The sequence below is a fragment of the Perca fluviatilis genome, chromosome 11 (genome assembly GCF_010015445.1).
Source record: "Perca fluviatilis chromosome 11, GENO_Pfluv_1.0, whole genome shotgun sequence".
In the NCBI taxonomy this organism is placed as follows: Eukaryota; Metazoa; Chordata; class Actinopteri; order Perciformes; family Percidae; genus Perca; species Perca fluviatilis.
The window spans coordinates 33,835,049-33,857,317 of record NC_053122.1 but is presented as its reverse complement, the minus strand read 5'-3'; the positions used below and the strand labels follow the sequence as shown (position 1 = coordinate 33,857,317).

The 22,269-nt window shown below is 43.7% G+C and overlaps 1 protein-coding gene across 3 annotated transcripts in view; it reads right to left on the bottom strand.

Annotated features, from left to right (window-relative positions):
- Positions 1-5,961: 5,961 nt before the first annotated feature.
- gng12a (guanine nucleotide binding protein (G protein), gamma 12a) overlaps positions 5,962-22,269 on the bottom strand; it is a 40,389-nt gene continuing 24,081 nt past the window's right edge. For all 3 annotated transcript variants that reach the window (XM_039815082.1, XM_039815083.1, XM_039815084.1), the window contains 2 exons: positions 7,712-7,820; positions 5,962-6,947 (listed from right to left, as the gene is read on the bottom strand). In XM_039815082.1, coding sequence (XP_039671016.1) covers positions 6,822-6,947; positions 7,712-7,804 — 219 coding nt within the window. In that variant the 5' untranslated portion in view covers positions 7,805-7,820 and the 3' untranslated portion in view covers positions 5,962-6,821. The remainder of the gene's footprint in view (positions 6,948-7,711; positions 7,821-22,269) is intronic.

The window sequence follows — 22,269 nt, the reverse complement described above, 5'->3', positions numbered from 1 at the left end:
GGATGGATGGATGGATGGATGGATGGTGTCTTACTCAGTGACTTGAGATGGTTGGTTACTCTCACTACATTACGCAGAAGCCCCCACTACAGACATTAATGATAATAATGGTGAACTAAATGCACTAAAACCAGTGATGGACTGGGATAAAAAAAAAAATGGCATGTGCAACACAGCTCTATTTTTGTCACTAGCTAGTTTGGAGTGAATCTTTCCACCCACTCCACTGCAGTAAAATCTTGAATATTTGTGGCTGCATGCATCTAATAACTTCAAAATAGTGGCCTATAGGGAGGCAGCCTTTCTGGCATTTGCCCAAATTCCAGATGGCCAGTCCGTCACTGACTAAAACTGTCTATTGTCCTCCCACAACTACTATTAATCATAACCAGGTTCACTAGGTATACTGATATACTGTATGAGGTCAACATGCAGTCCTTCATGTACATGCAGGCAGTACTAATGAAGTCTAATGGCAAAGGATACCAGACGCACAGTAGGTCAAATAAACACTAATACATTTTAAGATGATGTAAACATGCTCTTGGAAAAGCTAATGACCATGTTGGCACTGTGTGAATGGTTGTCAGGCATGCGTGTGACTGCAAGGCGTGTCACTGACGATTTAATGAGGCGTTGTTGGGATCGAAGGTAAAAAGGTTATTTAAGGAGCAGTGTAGGGCTGATGTAAGTGTTAATGAGCCACTTTGGCCTTCGGTAAAGTCCAAAAAAGATTTCTGGTTTGCATACAGTCATTCATACTGGCTGTGCTGCATTGTGGGTTAAAGTTCAGGTGCAGCATTATCTATGCGTTTCTAAAAATAGAGCAGATTTCACCATCTTGACAAGTCATAGTTTACTTTGAATTATTTTATATATAGTGCAGCCTGGGGAACATATTGTGTAACCTGAGTCAGTGTGCTAATGCATACGGAATTGTATTATACATATTCACTAAGGACAGACCTGTGGAGACTGGAGCCCTTACGTATTTCCTTGCAAGCTCTGTGGTCAAAAGGGGGACACTGTCTGGCACACATAGGTCACTGTCAGGGTGCAAAACAAGGCTCAAGGACGGTACAGCTGGCGCTATGTTAAGGTGCTTTTGTCTCTTGCTGACACACTAGAGCGGTAGAGATGCAAGAAAAAGGTCCGCCATTACCTTAGCTAGGCCGTTCTCAACCAAAAGACCAAAGCCAAAAATATAATGGAAAGTATGTTGTTATGTGTCATTGTGCATTTTTTAGTGGGTATATGGAAATCCTGGAGCTTTCTTAGTGGCTATACTGCGTATACCTGCGTATCACGTAGACGACACCGCTGCGTGGGAAGGAGGCTGCAGGTCCCAGAGGTGGTGCACGCAACATGGGAAATACTCAAGTTAAGTACAAGTACCTCAAAATTGCACTTACAGTATGTACAACACTTAGGTAAAGACGTTATAGCGCTTGTTTGTGGGTGGAGAATATAAAGAGAATGTATGGGAGTGTTGGCTGCAAAGGCAGTTACAGAGTCCAAATGGGCTCAAATGTCTCCTTTGTGTATTTCTATACACAGCTGAGCCTACCAGAGGAACAGAGGTGCCACTGCAGTCAGCCCACACCCTCCCCCCTCTCCCCTCCACCCTCACCCTCAGGTCCTCTGCCCCTCCCCTTCCTCTCCCCCTCATCAGCACATTCCAACACACTGACACTGTAACTGCCAGTGCAGATTTCCACATTGAGGCACATGGTCAGTGAGCCGGCCTGCCAGACCCCCCCTCCATGATTCTCACATTGTTGCACAATGACAAACTGGGATTACTGCAGAGGCTGTGCTCATGCATCAGGCCTTCAGGGGCACATAAAGAGAACATCCAGGCAGTCTGTATCACGTTTGTGCACCAAAGCTCTTTCTGCTTAAAAAGTTAGCTTCAGAGCATGCGTTATGATTTCTTCCACCGTGTGTGCACTATATTTGGCATTCAATGAAGGTGTTCTGCAGCCTACACAATGCTAACGCACCTGGCCTTTCCTGCGGTCACATTTGATCTTTCAAGTGAAAACGGCACAATCTGTGAGAAAGGGACGCAAAGTCCTTAACAATGAATAATAGGTGACAATGATATTTCATCATCGGGCCAGTTTTAAGTGTGAGAGCTCTAATGTCCAATTCAGTATTTCTGCAGTTGTTACAATGGGTGACAATGAGTATTATTCCTGTGTGATCTTCCCATTGTGTGCAGGGGAAAATTAAACACGCTGTTTATCCACCAGCTGGCCGGAAACAAGGTCAGAGAGACCCAAGTGGCCACCAACGGAGAGAAAAAAACACACGCTCTCAGGCTAAGCAGACATTTTTCCCAAAATAGTTACTCGACTCTCCAAGAGCGGAAATAAGGGTTTGGTACTTTCTATATTTAGCCCTCTTCTCTTGTGCTTTCTGGTTTCTGACAGCCATGGCGAGAGGCCCGAGGTCTCTCCCATCTCGACTGAGGTATAAATAATGGCTAATGAGAGGAAATGGGCCTCAGATAGACTGTGGGCAGATCTCTCTGGCTAGGCTCCATCTGAACAATAGGAGGCTTTTTTTCCTACTATTATAAGGCTTAGGCGCAGCACCTAAGCCAAACGTAAAATCAACGCAAGCATCAAAACTAACCAAGTAACGCTTCTCGGATCTAAATGGACTTCTTTAGCAAGTTTTGTCTTCAGGCTTTTTTTCAACGTTTTAGACAACAGATATGGTCATAAAAATGGTCCAAAAGGATGTAAAAATTGTATTTTTGTTTATTGAAAAATGTAAATAAATTCTTGATGGAGGATTCTTGGGGCCCTATCTTAACCATCTAAGCGCACAGCGTGAAGCGCATGGTGCAGGTGCGTTTAGGGCGTGTCCAAATCCACTTTTGCTAGTTTGACGGCGGAAAAAAGGGTCCGTGCGGCAGGCGCGTGGTTCAAAAGGGTTGTACTTAGTATCTTCATTAATTCATAGGTGTGTTTTGGGTGTAACGTGCAATAAACCAATCAGAGTGTCATCTCCCATTCCCTTTAAAAGCCAGGCGCGTTTGGACTTTGGCGCATTGCTATTATGATGAAGGATTTGCACCGTAATATTTGTATTTGTAATCTTTTGCATTACATGTTTGTGTGCTGCTGCGCGTCCCTGTGTGTGTAACAAGCATAGTGTGCGCACGCTGCGTGTAAGCCTAGGTGCATTTTACTAATGCACTGTTAAAATAACAAGGAAATGCTGCGTTGTTGACTTTAGACCAGGTTTTTGTTGGTCAATGGCGCCATCACTTCCCGCTGCCTCAAGATAGCAATACGCCAAGAATGCACCTGAACACACCTCCCTGTAAGACCAGCACGCCCATGGGCGCAAAGATGGACGCAGGTGCATTTGCTATTTAAATGACGCGGTCGCTGGACGGGAAACTGACAACTGCGTCGGTCTTAAACTAGCAAAGACACTTGCGCCGGGCTTTGCGCTGCGCCGGGTGCGAGATAGGGCCCCCAAACTCCCCGCCAAGTATGTGCGCCCAAGTCTTCAAAAAACCTCGGGGGAAAACACTGACCCATATCAGGTTTCTATTACATGAAATACGGTAAATCTGAGGATGCGTTAGAGGTATCAAGACAGCAATGGTCATCACAAGCTCAAATCTTCTGACTGTGCAGCACAACACATCTTTATTGAGATATTTGGACAGTGTTGGACCGTAGGAATGCTTCACTTTATTAATCTTAGTTAAGTCTTCATACAAAGGTTGGTATATTAATAAAGACATTTATCAAAATGCAGATTTTTGACAGTTAAATGAATCTTTCAATGGAACAATAAAGGATGTTACACAGTTGCTGAATGGACAGAAATCATGACATGGCAGTAGCATTCTCAACTTTTCCTTAAGAGGCATACAGGAGTGATTTATTGCAAGTAAGAAGAAACCGACTGGAAAAAAATACAACTGGATAACAAACACCGGATCTCGCTGATTTGAAGACCTGAAAGTATCCTTTGGAGAAGGCAACTGAAAAGCAGAGCACCAGGTAAGTGAAACACGATCTAACATGTTTTGCTCGTGACACGTAGACAGAAACAGATGGCACAATATTGTTACAAATCACTTTCATCCCACAGATAAAAACATTTGATTGAACTATCGTTCTTTTTTTTCTTTTTTTTAATAGCCGAGACACACCAACCAGACGGCCGACCGTCGACAGAAAAGCCAGTCGGAATGATCAGTCGGGTCCCCGAGGTCGAAAAAAGTGCCTCGGAACACACTGAGGTGACACCGACTTGAGAAACGTAATACGTCTCCATAGCAGCAGGCGGCGCTACTCTGTACTGTTGCCCAAGAAATGAAAACCGGCAGCTGATTGGACGAACGCGTCACATGGGTTTGTTTTCTCCGGAAATTCAAAGCCAGGCTGTCATGGCGGCTCGTTCAGAATACGATCTCGTATTGTACTAAGATAGTTCACCGAAATGTGTTTCTGAAAACATTTTAAGCGAGAAATAGGCCGTGCAGTTGCTGAATCTGTCAGTCAGGTCAGTTTAAAAGATTTTCGTCAGATTTTGAGAGACTCTAGTCACACTCATCATTTCCAGGTGAGTCCCGACTGCCCTGTCTCCGACTGAACATGTCAGGTTGGCCAAAATGAAGGCCGACAGCCCCTCAGACGGACGACGGCACGGGACACACCGAACAGACTCGAGTCACCGACCTCGCCAGACTGTCCAACGGCCGATTATCGGCTTGGTGTGTCTTCGGGCTTTAAGGTACTCCCAGTTAGAATATTCTTCATGATACAAGGCAAACATAAGTAAGGCTTTAGATTGTAAAATTAAAAAAAAAGTCTTCATTTATGCTATCTATTCAGCAGATCTGTTCCTCCAGAGAATCAAAACACGAAGGACATGTTAGACTGGAGATTGAAACCCCCCCCCCCCACTGACACAATTGTTTTAGTTTAAATTAACACGAAAGATTTAACAGAGTGGTTTTATCATCAATGCGCACTACTGTTTGCGCCTGTACCTACAACACTTGGGCCAAGAACACTTTTAAGACAACAATGTGCACAATTTGCTCGACTAAGACACTTGTGAGGAGCAAGTAGGCGTGGCTCAAGGCGCGTTGCGTAACACTGGCTGACGTGCTCCGTGGCGTCAGTGTGCTGAACGTATCGTACCACAGAAAGTTTTCAGATGCAAATGGCTACAAATAGTCGCATTCAGACGCTCATTTTGATGCTTTTTAAATGCAGTACCATTGGTTTGGCTCAGCTGACACTTTGAAGATAAGGGGAATTCAGCAATGCATTCATGTTGTAAAGCATTTTCATTTAAGCTCCACTCACTCTGTTTTTTTTTTTTGTTTTTGTTTTTTTACATGTACAGCTGACAAAAGCATCACAGCACCGGGGTCATATTTATCCCAATGGCTTGAAATCTGAGCATAGGTGATCTTGGATTAGAGCTGTTTATATGGAATGTATCTCCACATGATGGAATCAGATACAGACAACAATGCATCACGGTAATCACACTGCAAATACCAGACAGGAAAACGATGGATTTAAACAGCAATGAGGATTGTCCTGAACCAGTCAGAGCTGGGTTGCAGAATACTTTGAGCATCTGAATTTAACACCAGATATAGGGACATTACTGCCCTCCCCCAAATCGAAGATACATCGTGGTAACATTCAAGTAGAGGCTCCATGTTAACCCTGACCACTGAATTCAAGCAGTGTTGTAGTCAAGACCACCTAAACCGAGACCAAGTAATCACCAAGACCAGAGTTTATCGAGACCGAGTCAAGACCAAGACTGTGAGGGGGCGAGACCGAGTCAAGACCAAGACCAAGGCAGCGCTAACGAGTCAAGACCAAGACTTTGAGAGGGCTAGGCCGAGTCAAGACCAAGACCAAATCATGGCGAGACCGAGTCAAGACCAAGACCAGACCAGTGCCAGACTGCCAGAGCCTCTCCTGTCTCTCGCATTCACTTTCTTGGGAGTGAAATTAGAAATAAGTCAAGTTATTGGTTGCATTTGAAGCAGGAAGTTTTACATCCAATCACAGTAATGCTGTTAACTAGGACAATTAGGCCACTTAGTGATATCCCTGCAGTTGTGGTCTTGACCGGTCTTGAAATACATTCCCAAGTCCACTTTATCCGGATCAGAGACCAGCCCGATTAAATATGAGGTCGATTCCGAGACGAGACAGAGACCTTCAAAAAGTGGTCTTGAGACCGGTCTTAAGACCAAGACCGATCTTGAATACTACAACACTGGAATTCAGTGATCGGAACTGGTGGGAAGACTGAAGCCACATGATAAGAGCCATTATTATCCATCTTAAAACTAATATGCTTTTTAAGGACTGAAGGGAAACTTCGGCTGTAGGGATCCATTTAAGGCAAACCAGAGAGACAGTAACAGTCACTTCCCAATGGACGTGAGAGTAATACAGTAGGGTATGGACCAAATCCATCACGGAGGAGTGCCAGTGCTATTACAATATTCTGCTGTTGATTACTATTTAAGCAACATTATGTACCTGATGCCCATTGCAACTCAAGCAGCCCAAGTCTTAACAGTTAATGGTCAGAGCTCAAACTGAACAGTGGCATTAGTGGGGCCTTCTTTTGCTCACTACGAACTGCTGTTTTTGAGAAACTCCTGGTTGAATTGCTGACTTGTTAACAGAACCGGTGAACACATGGTAATGATACGATCGCAGTCCACCCTTCACTCCTCCCAGCAAAAAGAATACAGCAACATTAATAAGCAAACAAATAAACGCATAAAGGCTACGTGGCATCCACTACAATATAGTGCAGTGCTTTTTGTCCTTGAAGGGATTTTCTGAGGCAGGGATGCCCATAAGGAGAGGGTCGTTTCTGGCGTGTTCACTGCAGTAGTTCATAAGGTCTGCAGAGGCCTTGGATACCTGCACAAACGATGGAAGACAGAGACACAACTTTAGTTATAAACAAGTACGACGTGGCTTTTGAAGGGTAGCACTCACGTGATCACATGATTAGTCACATGCATGCTCAGCGCATGCATGTTACTAACTTAGCTTGAGCTTTCTTGCCTCTATTCTAGTTCTATTATCTTTATTGTTACTATAATTGCCACTGTTCATCATGCCAACTGCTATAAGTATTATTAATCATATTTCTGTATATCTGTATCAGTGTGTCTGTGTCACCAAGAGTCAGGTTCTGTCTGAGATTTTTGCCTGTTTAAAGGACGTTTTTCCCTCGTTGCTGTTGCACCAAATGCTTGCTCTTTTGGGGAATTGTTGGGTCTCTGTAAATCATAGAGTGTGGTCTAGACCTAGTGGGTTAATATCTGTAAAGTGTCCTGAGATAACTCCTGTTATGATTTGACACTATAAATAAAATTGAAATCCAACCAGCCAATCAGATGCAAAGATTTTCCCTTCAGTGCATTTTGCCACATTGTCCATTCTTATAAATATTTCACTAGTACACATGATTTTAATCTCTTTAAATAAAAATATTTGTTTGACCTCTTTGATATCCCCAGTAGCATTTAACGTGTGCAATTTACTACAATTTGATATATTTACAATACATAAGTAGGGATGGAATCATATAGAAAATTGGCTAAAAAAAAAATGGAACAGGGATGAAAGTCTAGGAAAAAATAAGATGCCCTTGAAAGTGCTTTATTGTTGCACTGTACCTTTATCCTCTCAATGCTGGCCTCTATTCTCAGCTGCTGCACCGTCCGCCGAGCATGGGCGATGTTATTGGAACTGTGAGCCTTGGAAGACATCCTGGGCAATACAGCGCTGTAACGAAGGACAACAAAGAACAGCTTGAATAACGCTGAAGAGAATGAGACACTGGTGTACGATAGATTGTGCTTGTTGTGTCTAAGCAAAAGTCGTATTTCTGGTCAAGTCGGGAGGCAGAAAATTAAAACAGTTGTCAACTTGTCAAATTGGGAATGCACTTCAGCACCGTCTCGACAGCAGGAAAGGTCCACGCTTGTTTCAGTAATAACTTGGTTGCGATGACGACAGCCGCTACGTGCAAAAACCATCTTGTGCATCAGATCAAATCAACAGGACGATAAGCGGAGAATAAAGAAGCATTAAGCCAATAACACGATGCTGGGTAGAGTGTTACATGATGATTTAGTCTGTACATTATTTGACAGTATGTACTGCAGGTGTGTACATACAGATGTTCTGCTCTCCCTCTTCTCCTGCAGGGCTGTTCCCAAAAGTGACATCACCAACAAGGTTTTTTTTTTTTATCAAAAAGTACACACAAAGCTGAGGCACACCTGTGCACCCATGGGCATATGCATGCTCTTTGTTTTAGGTTTCTATGCAATTCTGCTGAAAACTCCAGTGGATTTATATATTTTTTTGCCTTTTTTTTCTGTTGGGTTTAAGAGTCCCTTTTTGCAAGCAGCGCAGTCCCCCTGCTGCCAGACATGGCACAACAATGCCACTTTGTTTGAGTGTGTCCACAGTGTGAAATATGAGCCCGGCTGATAGGTGCTAAACTACAACAATGACTTAAAATCTGACATTGCAGGGTATCTAGATTTAAACAAAATGTTGCAGCAACGTAAAGATTTCCGTGTGTCAGAGAGTGTGTGACTGAGGGGGATGATGTCTGGGAGTGGAGCGCTTGGAGCGCTGCAGTGGGCCTTCCTGCTAATCATTTACAGACTGGATGAGAACAGGCCCGGACACATCCTGCAGTCCATGTGGGAGCCCTGGCTCCCGTGTCTCTCCACTGCACTTTTATTGCCATTTGTTTGTGTTTCTCATAGAAACACGCACACGCACGCAGACGCACACGCACACACACACATTTCCTTCAGCATTTTTGCAAAACACACATTCTTGTGACACGCATGCTTTCACCGAAACGGGGGGAAACAGGAAGCTTCAACTACAGTTTCTCAGAAGTTTATTGTGAAATTTACAAGAAAAGCTTCTGCAGGCTCAAGTTTTTTTTTTTTATAATAAAATGAAAATAAAGTTGCAAGTTAACATGCCATAGCAATTAAATAGGCCTTTTGTTCCATCTGCATAATGTCATAATGTTTTCAATTTTTTTTAATTTAATTTAGTTCATTCAGGTTCTACGGTCACAGCAACTGTAAATAAAAGGGTAACACAGGGGCAGTGAATGCAACAGTTGAGCATGAAGTCCCTTTTTATAGCAAACCATAACATTTGCCTCTATTTTGGTTTTGTCCAGCCTGTCTGCATCCCGTTTTCCCTGCAGGATGTAGTCCTTCCAGACACCCTCTGATGCCTGCAGCTCTTCCTTGTTTCAGGAAAAAAGAGGGGGCGGGGGGAAATGAAGGCACACGCAAAAAAACGGAAATAGGGAAGGGAAGGAAAATCTTCTGACTTGTGCAAGGGCTGATTAGAGAGTTTTATTTCTATCTAAAGATAAGCAATCACTGCAAAGGCAACGCAGCCAGAGACAACTCAGAGAGCTAACATGTTACTGATAACATGAAAGTGAGAAATGAAAAGGCTCATGCTGTACAATGCAGAGTGAACAATCCTCCACAGGAAATATTTTCAGCTTAGTCATAAAGGCGAGGCACCACAGCAGGTGAAGATGGCAAAAAAAAAAAAAAAAAAATCCTTTTATCCATACATGATGAGTGAGGGTGTTCATTTCTATAGTCTGGAGGAGTCTTTAGATGGATCTGAGCCCCACATGTTTGCTTCTCTGACAAACAAAGGTTTGAGATGACATGGTGCAGCCAATGACTTTTTTTTTTTGGGGCTGACAAAAATCAGTTTCGAGGCAGTCTTTCAACTGGGGAACAGGTTAGTCACCAACTTCTTAGTACTCCTCTTCAAACACTTTTATGAGCACATCATTTACTGTTTCCAGGCAAGAACTTGGATTTCCTGACGCCACCGAACAAACCAGTTTGCATAGTTGCATAAATTGTGCAATATGCAAACACACAAAAAAAAGAAGCTGCTGATCAAGTACAACAATGAATACAGAGATAACATGAGAAATGTAAACAGCCTTCGCACGGCAGGGCTGCAGGGAATGTTACACGTTTGGAGAACTGCTTCCTGTTTGGAAAACCATCCCAGCAGAAACAAAAGTGCTAATAATCCATGACTCCAATATAACAAATGTTCCACCAAAACAAGTTCCTTCCCGAGACTATCCTGCAAAGCCACCGTTGCTGCGTCCGGAGCTTAGCGCCAACCAAGACGATTGTGATTGGTTTAAAGAGTGTTTTTTTTTTTTCTCCTATCCCAGAATGTATGTGTGGTGTAGCCAGACCTTAAGGCCGTTTTATGGTCCTGCGGAGGGGTGGCAGAGGGAGAAGTGAGAGCGTGATGGCGATTAGCTTCGGAGCGAGCCTCTAGAGTCATAGTGACGTGCGTCGCTGCGACTTGTAGTTACTTTTTCCGAGAGGTGCACGTCAGGCTACGGCATAGGCGCAAAGGGGTCTGCGGGGGTACGCCATCGATTCAACGCAGAACCATAAAACTCCACAGCTCTGTGGAGATAGGTCTGGCAATGCAAGACTACAGGTCACACTGTTTGGGGATTTGCCAATGCTTTTATATGAGCGAACGGAATTATTGGTCTACTCTCTCTCTAGTCTCGCTTTGCCAGACCTTCCTCCACAGCGCTGCGGAGGAGGGTCTGGCTAGTCCACACAGCATTCTGGGATGGGAGTAAAACGTGCTCTGGTTTATTGGCATTTCTTTAAACCAATCATAATCGTCTTGGGCGGTGCTAAGCTCCGGACGGAGCAACGGAGCCGCAGCCAAACAGCCTCGGGAAGGAACTTGTTTCGGTGGAACATGTGTACGTTCAAAAGATGTTTTAGTCGTGCAACAGAAATCTTAGATTGGACAGATAGTCTAGCTAGCTGTCTGGATTTACCCTGCAGAGATCTGAGGAGCAGTTACCAGAGTCCTCAGAAATCCACCGGGGTTTAGAACGCCAACACAAAGAAAGTGGAAGGTAACGGACATCCGGCCGTAAAGAGGGACATCCGGCGGAATTTCTGGTGGCACTGGAGCAATCCCGGAAGTGGAACGTCAAGGATATAAATTACTCTCTCTGTAATGCCAAAATACTAGTTCGACCAGCATGTGGAGTAGAAGGAAGAGGCAATTAAATCATGAAGAGGTGGGAAGAGAAACCTCAATCCCACCGGCACTTAGAAGTGATTCTCGCACGCAAACCATGCCTACTGAGTCACCTCAGTCAAACTGTGCAGCCCGTGTGATGTGATGCCAACTACTACCAGCAGCACCGGTCTGACTGCAACTCTATGGGAGGGCACTATGGGTGTGTGTGTGTGTGTGTGTGTGTGTGTGTGTGTGTGTGTGTGTGTGTGTGTGTGTGTGTGTGTGTGTGTGTGTGGCATTAAGCACCACCATGTACATATAGGAGCCTTGCAAAAACGTTACCTCCAAGGATCAGAAAAAACCACCCCCCTTCACAGCCCACCCTATCACAATACACACACACACAGGACCACCTACTGCACAGAGAAGCACAGCCCCTCCCGCTCTGCTCTACCTTACACACACAAATACACCCGCACACATGCGATTCATTAGCACAGTGTACAAAGTGCCAAGAACAGGGAGCCATTATGACTCAGTGTGCATTAACACCAACACTCAGAAATGAAAATGTGTGTGTGTGTGTGTGTGTGTGTGTGTGTGTGTGTGTGTGTGTGTGTGTGTGTGTGTGTGTGTGTGTGTGTGTGTGTGTGTGAGACGCTGCTACTACACTGCTGCAGCTCAGACCCAAAGAAAACTCTTAAATGTGCTGCTGACGAACCCAAACGACAGCCATTAAAGGCTAAAAGAAGAGTCGGTCCTGTTAAGTGTACAGTATGTGTGGTCCCGTCACAGAATATCTGAGGCTTTTCACACTGGAGGAGCTTTTGTAATAAAGTAACAACCACTGGAAATAAACTGCTTTAGGGCTTTAAGAATTGCCGGCTGCACTTTACGCCTGACATGTATGAGGTGATGAGAGGTAGGCAGAGATCACATCCAAAGCCTTCCATTTAGTTCACCCTGAAATAACAAGCAGGTCATTATCGACCCTCTGTTGTGGCTTGTAAGACTTTGAAAACACAGTACGTTCGCAAACATAGTTCAGTTTTTAAAAGAAAAATGGTAATGGACGTTGTCGAGTATATTTCTGTCAGCTTCATTAACTTCAATAACTTGAAGCGGTCTTGGGTAAGAACTTATGTAGACCGAGGCTGGAATTATGCTTCTGTGAAGACAAGGGCTGGGTAATATATCGATATCATGATTAGGGTTGGGTGCCGAAACCTGGGTCCCCTATGTGTGAAGCGCGTGTCCGCACTATTCTCCGACATGCACTGCTGATAGACGGCTTTTTGTACACGCTCCGAAACGGACGTAAAAATATCTCACTTTCTCTGTAGTCTACCGTTAGCTAGCTACCGTAAACGTAGGCTACTTTTAAAATGGCATGTTTTCCCTCTGGGCTCACCAAAACGGAGTTAAAAGCATATTAACCATTCGCTGACTGCACGTGATCGCTAGTAAACATATTACACTTGCTCTGCTAGTCTATCGTTCAGAACAAGACCCTGTAGCTTGGTGGTGGGGGAGGCAGGAGAGCCTCCCTAAATTGTCTGCCCTTTCAAACTCATACCTGGGTGTGTACTGACCTCTTGGACACCGTCTGAGAGAGTTTTCTCCTGTGCAGGACATGCCATAAGTCAGGAGAGGTGTCCTGTCTTGCCAGAGAAGGCAAATATGGTCATTTTTCTGCAAAAGAACTGCTAAAGTTTGAAGCTGGTTGGCACACCAACTCAACATTTATTTTGTTGTTACTTGTTAATAGTGTAACTGTTATCTGGTCAATAATATCGTGATATTTGATATTCTATATATGGACCAGCCCTATAGGAGACACTTCAATGTCTCTGCGGAGTGCGGACCTACACAGAGAAGGGCGTTATTGCTAACAGCAGGTTGCCTCCCAAATCCCCCCAAAAAACGGGTCCGGGTAACCAGCAAGCAGAACAAGCTGCAAACACGCTAAACTAAACTGGTGAACATGGTAAACATAGTTGCCTCTCAGCATGTTAGCAAAAAAAAAAAAACACCGCCTAGCAGAGCTGCTAGCATGGCTGTACACATAGGCTGGTGTTCCTGCACATACTGCAGGTAGAACCGATTGTGCACAAGAACTTTACTTTCTTATCTGCTAAAATCCCAAAATCAAAGCTGACATATAACTGCCAGTAACACTTATGGAGACAATGCTAAAAACTCCCGGATCTACTGCCTGCGGTCTGTCTGGCTTTTTATATCAGCTGCGAAGTGAAGAACAGTGAATTGTGGAAAGGCGATATTTGGAGTCTAGACAGATGTCTGCTGCTGCTTTGAACAAAAGAGAGTTCAAAGACTTGGGACCAAGCCACAAGCCAGTATATTGGTTGTTCTCCCTTGTGTGCACACACAAAACACACACACAAGCGCATGCACGTGCGTGCGCGCGCGCACACACACACACACACACACACACACACACACACACACACACACACACACACACACACACACACACACACACAATCATTGCCAGGGATGGAGCGGGGGGTGGCTTCTGGGCCTCCAGCCCCAAATCCTTCAGGCAACTTGACTGTCTTTCAGAGGCTGTAGTAGTCTATTATGAAATTGCTTGAAAAAAAAAAATATATATATATATATAGCTGTAAAAAAAATGTCCCCCTTAGGTTTGCGCTGAGCCCTGAATGTTTATAGCCAGCAGAGATGGGGACTCAAGTCTGAGACTCGGACTCGAATTCGCATAGAAGTCGCACAAACAGCTGACTTCAGACTTGACTAGCGACTTCGACCAAAAGAACTTCAGACTTGACTCGGACTCAAGCTTCAAGACTCGTCAACAACCTGTTTCCATGCAGTTATTGCTTTTTAAATCTAAATGTATTCATGTATTTCTATTTTCTTTTATTGGCGCATATACGTTGGGGAAACGTGTAGCAGACTCGCGCCCCCCTGCCCTTTGCCATAATGTACAATGTAACGCGCGCGCTATGCCTTATGTGCGCGCACTATTAAGAGGTGGTCTGTGAGTCCGCTATTAAAAGGCGGTCTGTGAGTCCGCTATTAAAAGGCGGTCTGTGAGTCCGCTATTAAGAGGTGGTCTGTGAGTCCGCTATTAAAAGGCGGTCTGTGAGTCCGCTATTAAAAGGCGGTCTGTGAGTCCGCTATTAAGAGGTGGTCTGCGAGTCCGCTATTAAGAGACGGTCTGCGAGTCTGCTATTAAGAGGCGGTCTGCGACTCCGCTATTAAGAGGCGGTCTGTGAGTCTGCTATTAAGAGGCGGTCTGTGAGTCCGCTATTAAGAGAAGGTCTGCGAGTCCACTATTAAGAGGCGGTCTGCGAGTCTGCTATTAAGAGGCGGTCTGCGAGTCCGCTATTAAGAGGCGGTCTGTGAGTCTGCTATTAAGAGGCGGTCTGTGAGTCCGCTATTAAGAGAAGGTCTGCGAGTCCACTATTAAGAGGCGGTCTGCGAGTCTGCTATTAAGAGGCGGTCTGCGAGTCCGCTATTAAGAGGCGGTCTGCGAGTCCGCTATTAAGAGGCGGTCTGCGAGTCCACTATTAAGAGGCGGTCTGCGAGTCCACTATTAAGAGGCGGTCTGCGAGTCCCCTATTAAGAGGCGGTCTGCGAGTCCGCTATTAAGAGGCGGTCTGCGAGTCCGCTATTAAGAGGCGGTCTGCGAGTCCGCTATTAAGAGGCGGTCTGCGAGTCCGCTATTAAGAGGCGGTCTGCGAGTCCGCTATTAAGAGAAGGTCTGCGAGTCCGCTATTAAGAGACGGTCTGCGAGTCCGCTATTAAGAGGCGGTCTGCGAGTCCACTATTAAGAGGCGGTCTGTGAGTCCACTATTAAGAGGCAGTCTGCGAGTCCACTATTAAGAGGCGGTCTGCGAGTCCGCTCCGGGTTTTTGACAAGGTTTGCCGAGGAAAATAACTTAGCCTTGTGGTGACGATCACATTGAAAAATAAATAACAGTAATTTCTTATACTGCACTGTAACTTTTATTCGCATATTTTATCTCTCAGTTCTTGAAATTATTATACTACACTGTAAATTTTATTCTTGTTTTTAATGTTTTTAAATTGTTTTAAATTGTTTTCTAACTGCTCTTTAATGTTTTATGTAAAGTACTTTGAATTGCCCTGTTGCTGAAATGTGCTATACAAATAAAGCTGCTTTGCCTTGCCTTGCCTTGCACTCACATATCAAAAAATACATTGACGACGGCGACACCAAGTCCTCCTGGAGTTGTGCCTTTTGTTATTAGTTTTGCTTTCAATAACTTGGTAAACAGCAGCAGTGAGCGAACAGCTACAAGCGAGGTGAGTGGCACCAAGATAAATGATGGCGGATCAACAACGTCGAACTTCATCAGGCATCTCAAAACGCACCCAGATAGGTCACATGCTAATGTGAAAAAGAAGTTACATTTAGCATATATCATCACAGGTAACAAGCTAACCATCGCAAATCTTTATAGTTGTATCCATATGATGTGACAGACTTAGGTTAATATTTCACCAGTAGCAGCATTGTATCGTATTAGACTATACGATTTCCTAAGTTGGAGACTTAATGTAAGTTCTGGATGTAGCTAAATTAAGCTAGCTCCATTAAAGCAAACGTAATATTTTTCCCGTCACAAGTTGAAATGCTGTAAAATACAGTTATGAAATTGAAACAGAGTTCTTAATTTGTGTTTCTTCAGATTGCATTGCAGTAGAGCCCATAAAGTTATCCTACAACTGATTTTGATACTGTACTGTATGGATGGTAGCTACAGGACATGATTTGAATTCATAAGATTTAACAGATCAGATGGCCAGAGACTTGAGACTTGACTTGGACTTGTGGCAAAAGACTTGAGACTTGACGTGAACTTCCAAAAAATTACTTGTGAACAACTCTGATAACCAGTGTCCGAAATTAACTTTTTGACTCATCAGCCAAGTTGGCAGGTATATCAAAAAAATCCACCGGACAAGCATCTTTTTTTTTTACTAGCCTGTTGTTTTTTTTTGTAACATAACAAAACATTCTGGTTGGGGTTGCAAGTCCTGCTGGTTTATCCTATGTTTTCATTGCGCTCTCTTTTGGAAGGCTGTCTGACTCACCAAAATCGCCACATACTGGCTAATTAATTAGGCTGAGGCAAACGCTAGCGATCAGTAAGCAGAAGTGAGGTGGTGGCTGGTGTTCCAAAACAGACTAAAAACGAACTAAAAACGAACTGAAAACGGACTAAAAACTGACTAAAAACGAACTAAAAACGGACTGAAAACTGACTGAAAACTGACTAAAAACGGACTAAAAACGGACTAAAAACGGACTGAAAACTGACTAAAAACGGACTGAAAACGAACTAAAAACGGACTGAAAACTGACTTAAAAAAAAACGGACTGAAAACTGACTAACAACGGACTGAAAACTGCCGATACAGCTTCACCAAAATGAAGACTGATAAATATAGTCCTTAACTATTTTGGTACAAACATTTACCCACCATGTGGCAGATAGCCCTCTGAGAATTACTCGATAAATGGAAAATGTACCCGCATTTGGCACTTGGTGAGTGTTAACATTGGACTTGTTTACAACATCTGGCTCCTCCCCCCTGCACCCTCTCCCTCTGCAAGCAGGAGTTTCCCAGTCTGCAAGCTAAAAGTAGCCTTCTCATACTATGTGCTGCCAGTCAGCACTTTTCCAGCTGAATGAAAAACCGTATCTCACTACACCTAAAACATGACCCCCGCGCTGGAGTTTGTTGCCGAGCAGATCAGATCAGAGCTACCGTGTGCACTCCTCTCCTGCTTTACTATAAACACCGGCCTGTTCTCACTTGGTTACCGTGCTTATCAAACAAAATAACACTCAAGTCATCAGTCCTGCTGCTGAGTAAAGTGGGATTGTGTTTATGGGCCAGAGGGAGAGACTGGGGCTGCTGAGTGTGTGGGTCTGTGTGAGAGAACGGGTGAGGCAGGGAGGAGATGGTGTGAGCACTTGTTCATACTGTGAGAACCACCAGAGTGACATCACTACTTTCCCACCAGAAATAAAGGCAGGCGTTAAAAAGGACAGTGGCTGTCCTGGTTACTTTGGCAGCCACTGTAACGTACTTGACGTTGACAACATCGCAATGATTGTTGTTGTTGTTTTTTAAAGATCCATTTTTTGGGGGCATTTTAGGCCTTTATTTGTATAGGACAGCTGAAGACATGAAGGGGGAGAGAGAGGGGGAACGACATGCGTCAAAGGGCCGCAGCCCGAAGTGGAACCCGCGGCCGCTGCGTCGGGGAGTAAAAATATATGGGCGCGCGCTCTACCAGGTGAGCTACCCAGGCGCACGCATTGATTGTTGTTGATGTGGATGCTTACCAGGATAAATAGAAACCATAGAGACAGGAGGACCTTGAAGATAGGGCATCGCAAGTAGGAATGCAAAAGGGCTAAACTTTCCACGGAAAGATTCCGGGAAGTTCCCAAAAATGTTCTGGTAAATTTCCGGAAACTTTTCATGGAAAGTTTAGCTGGGGAATTTTGGAAACATTCCAATTTGGAATTAACGGGAATAAACAGGAATTAATGGGAATAAACTGGATATTTTTAATATTGTATATATGTATATATATAAGTTTAGTTGGGGAATTTTGGAAACATTCCAATTTTGATTTACTATGGTTAGTGGGCTATACAATTAACACACATAGGTTAATAATAGCAATGGGTTATGTTACCCCAATATTAAAAATATCCAGTTTATTCCCGTTATTCCCATGGAAAGTTTCCAACTTTGAAAATTCCGGGAATTTTGCAACCCTAATCGCAAGTCATATACAGTTTTAAGTGGAGCTGAAGCAACTAAATCGGTCAACAGAAAATGAACGGAAACTATTTAGATAATTTGATTAATCACTTCAGATGTTTAATCAAGCAAACATACCAAATACCTGCTGGCTGCAGTTTCTCCAGTGTGAGGAGTCGCTGCTTTACTCCATTTGATTTCATTGTAAACGGAACATCTTTGGGTTTTGGACGGTTGGTTGGAAAAAACATTTAAAAACAATAATGGGCACAATGTTGAATGAAAACAGTTCTTACTTATTTTCTTTAAATTTAAGTATTCAAGTAAAAACAATTTAAAGACAAATTACTAATACTATACTAATTGAACTAGTATAGGAACATTGAACTCTGAGTACACATTCAGTTGTTCACCTCTGCTGTAATGTAAATTGTGCAGCATACAAGCAAGATGAAATCATAACAATAAACAAAGGGCTCTGTTCTGTAACATATTGCACACAACCATGTCCTTATTGGAAGCAGTCCTTTTTCTAAGTAATTTAAATACTCGATAATGTCAATTTGCACATCGTTAACACAACAATGACAATATTATCGTAAACGCCCACCCCTACCTCACATTGAACAATAATGAGAAAGAATGCCCTAACCCTTACAGTAAGAGTAGTAAAAGCAACGTATCGGCTGAATGCAAGTACAGCCCAAAGTGAAGAACATACAGCTGAGAGGACACGGAGTTGCAGCACCACCCCAGAGAGGCAGGTATGGCCGCTGAGATAAGCGAAGCTGTCAGGACCCCACCCAGGCCACTGGCTGCACACTCAGTACAAAGGGAATACTGGGAAATTCACTGTTCTCTACGCCGGTCTGCAACACTGCATGATTGTGATTGGCCGAAAAGGTATTCATTATTCCCAATGTAAGCAGACGTTTCCAGGAAAAAGCTGCAGGCTTGTGCGATGGTTAATGGAAAGTTGTGTCGATTGAACATGTGGTGCTACAAATGACACAACTATGTGTTTGTGTGTGTGTGTGTGTGTGTGTGTGTGTGTGTGTGTGTGTGTGTGTGTGTGTGTTTGTTTTTCCTGTATCACCATGAAAACGTTTCAGTTCAACTTCAAGCCCCATACAGTCGGTTCTCGGAATCTGGCAAACTGCACAATCCTGTAAGTACTGTGGCTCGACAGGATAAAAAACTAAACAATCCAGCATACTGTCACACATTGTCTAGACAGAAAACTAGACTGGACTCATTTCTGCAGGGTTTCTAAATCCTAAATTCATGCGCAATTACTTGAGGCTCATTCCTGTCCAAATAAACTATGAATGATTCCTTGTTTCAAGCACAGACTAGATGGCTGACAAGTTCTGCTGCAGGAATGACAAGGCTACCCAGTTTATTATGATCTCAATTCAAAAGCACTTAGCTATTAAAAAGCTGCATGTCAGGTTAGATAAGGTAAGCACATCCATGAGATAGCAAGCCAAGAAAGTTAATCAGTGTTCTTAAACATGATGATACAGCAGGATAGTGTGAACACAGCGGACTGCGCATCCATGGCTGTTACTGAAGAGGAGCAGGGACTCCGCTGACGACATAATGACAGATAACGGTGATAACAGAGGGCGGGGGCAAGTAACACTCTGCTATGTAAGGATTTAGCAGAAAACATAAAACAATCCCTAGCCGGGCCACCTGTAATTAGCCTCCGCTCCACACAGAGCACAGTTCACACACTCATCCACTTGACTAAATGTTGCCTAATTTAGACTTGCAGAGTAATGGTGCAGCAGAGATTCATTGCACATACAAAAAAATAACTTGAAGGCTGTCCTTTTATCCTTTTCCCAAGTTAATAATTAGTTTAATTTATGGATGAATACACATGGAAGGTCACACGCTTTTGGCAGAAGAGTTATGGGCGTTATTTCACATCGTTAAAACAACGGCCAAAACTCTGTCCTTGACTTTTCGGCCTCTCTCTCTCTCTGCACACCAGTGAGTTGGGCGGTGAAATATGGCTCCTGGGGCTGCTGAGTAGGCCATTTTAAGCTAGCACTGTCAGCCATCCTGTTAGCCCATTGTTGAGATGGCTAATTATCAGCTGTGTAATCCGAAATGTGGGTGCAGTGCAGTTTTAATGTTATGGGGAATGTAGTGTAAGTGTAGTGTATAACCAAGTGAAGGTTATAATGTATACCTGCAGCAGGTGTGTGTGTGTGGGTGGGGGATTCGGCCGGCCTGGGAGCACCAGAATATGACACTGAACACCTTGAGCTTTATTTTGAAAAATATATGCAAGGTGCCCATTTCATGCAGACCCCTTGGTGGTCTTTGGGTTTAAAAGACACTGTTGTACAGGTTGCACTGCCAACAACCGCAATGTTTACCGTTCGATTCCAGCAAGTGACCTTGTGCACAAAGAATTATAAATATGTAAATAAAGTTTTGTAAAAATCAAAAAAATCCCCCCCCCCCAATAAGGCTTACAACATGCAACAATAATAAGTAACAACAGAGTAAGGCTGGGTAATATATCAATACTACTATATATATCGATATTGTGATACAAGATTAGATATCTTATTTAGATTTTATTTGATTTTTATGATATTTATGATTATTGGTCAAAAATTGTCAAGCCTACAATACCGTTGCGATATCATTATCAAGATATTTAGTCCAAAATATTGTGATAATAGATTTTCATCCATATCGCCCGGCTCTACAACAGAGACATTCTTGGCCTGGGTTTTCCTGAAGTTTTCATATCAACAGTCTAATTACTGTAATAGCGTAGTGCAAGTAGTGAAGACATAAGCTAAAAACGCACTACACAACAAGGGCCTAATTCACACATCTACAATGCAAGAGACACATTATGAGAAAGAAGACAAGGAGAAACTGCAAAACGCACCTAAGAAAGAATGAAGGGTAACAACAATAACTGGAATGTGTTGTTTCCATTGATGTAACTGTCAAATGGGCTTTTTGCATTCCTTCCACGGGAAGGTCCGGAGGTATGAGACAATTATGTAAAAGTTTGGTGCTCAACGAGTATTTAGACGCAACTCCTGGCTTTACACGTCACACACAGCATGCCAGACATCTGGGAGCAACACAAAAACAGACGCAAAGGGCAGCCAGTGGCTCGGTGATATCATTAGCAGCTGGAGTATGCACTAAAAATAGCCAACAGGTCTGTGTTGTTTCTGGATACAGTGGAGCTGCTTTCAGCTGAAAACTCCCCCAACAGTGGCAAAGTGTTACTAAACTGACAGCTGGGTGTCATCCAGATTAGCAAGGTCTCTCTACAGTTTCCACTGAGGTGTCTGTGAGACTCTGGTTCCCCCAGTAATGGGCCATTATCAAGCCCAGAGCAGCCCAAAACAAACAGAGGCCTTTGGCAGATAATGCCCTTCAGACGTCACTGCAGACGCACAGAGTGTGACATGCAGGAGACACAGGCGACCTGCCAGGCAGCGTCTCTCTGCTCTGCCCTCGGAAAACAAACAGCATTGTTGTAAAAAAATGAACAAAAGAAAGCTTAGTAAGAGCCGAGTAGAGTTTGCTGGAAATGGATGCAGGGAGTGGGGAAGAGGGCTGTAGGAAAAGATGTGTGCTTTGCAACTGAGACTTAGATAAGAGAGTGTGTGTGTGGGGGTTTTTTTTGTGTGAGAGAGCTGGAGAATGCAAGCCGTGCAGCTGTGCGTATGTTGCATTTGGTTGCAAGCCAAAAAATCGGCTGCCGGCGACTGGAACGCCGTAAAACTTAAAGCTATTGTGAGCGCTTTTGCCTTTTTTCGCCTCCGTCTCGCTTCTCTTCTGAAAGCTACTATTCATGACGAAAGCAGGGGAGATACTACACAATGGATCTGCGTCTCTCGCCCCAACACGGCCCTGCCTATATGGAACAATAAACAAACATGTTCAGTCTTTCCAGTCTCCACCCCTGAGCTGGTCCGACTGCGTGTTACTACTACAGCGAGGGTGGAATAGATAGAGAAGGCCAAAGGTCCATTGCAGAGCCCCTCCTCCATGCTGGAGCTGGAGCAGGAAGGGTTAAACAACAGCGTGCATGGATGGAATCATTGATAAAGACCTGGACGTCACACAGCTCATTAGACAACAACGTAAAGGTCGTAAAGGAGTTTGTTTTTCAAATAAAGAGGATTAGTCAGAGGGTGACATAAATGGGGATGGGCTGTGTGTGTGTGTGCACGTGGGTGAGTCAGAAGGTGCCATGTAAGTGGATATTGGTGATATTTAGGTATAGAATAGACATTGTTTAAGGCTAGTAATAACGTTGAGTTAATGAAATATAATGACAATCCTTGTCTATTGAATACGC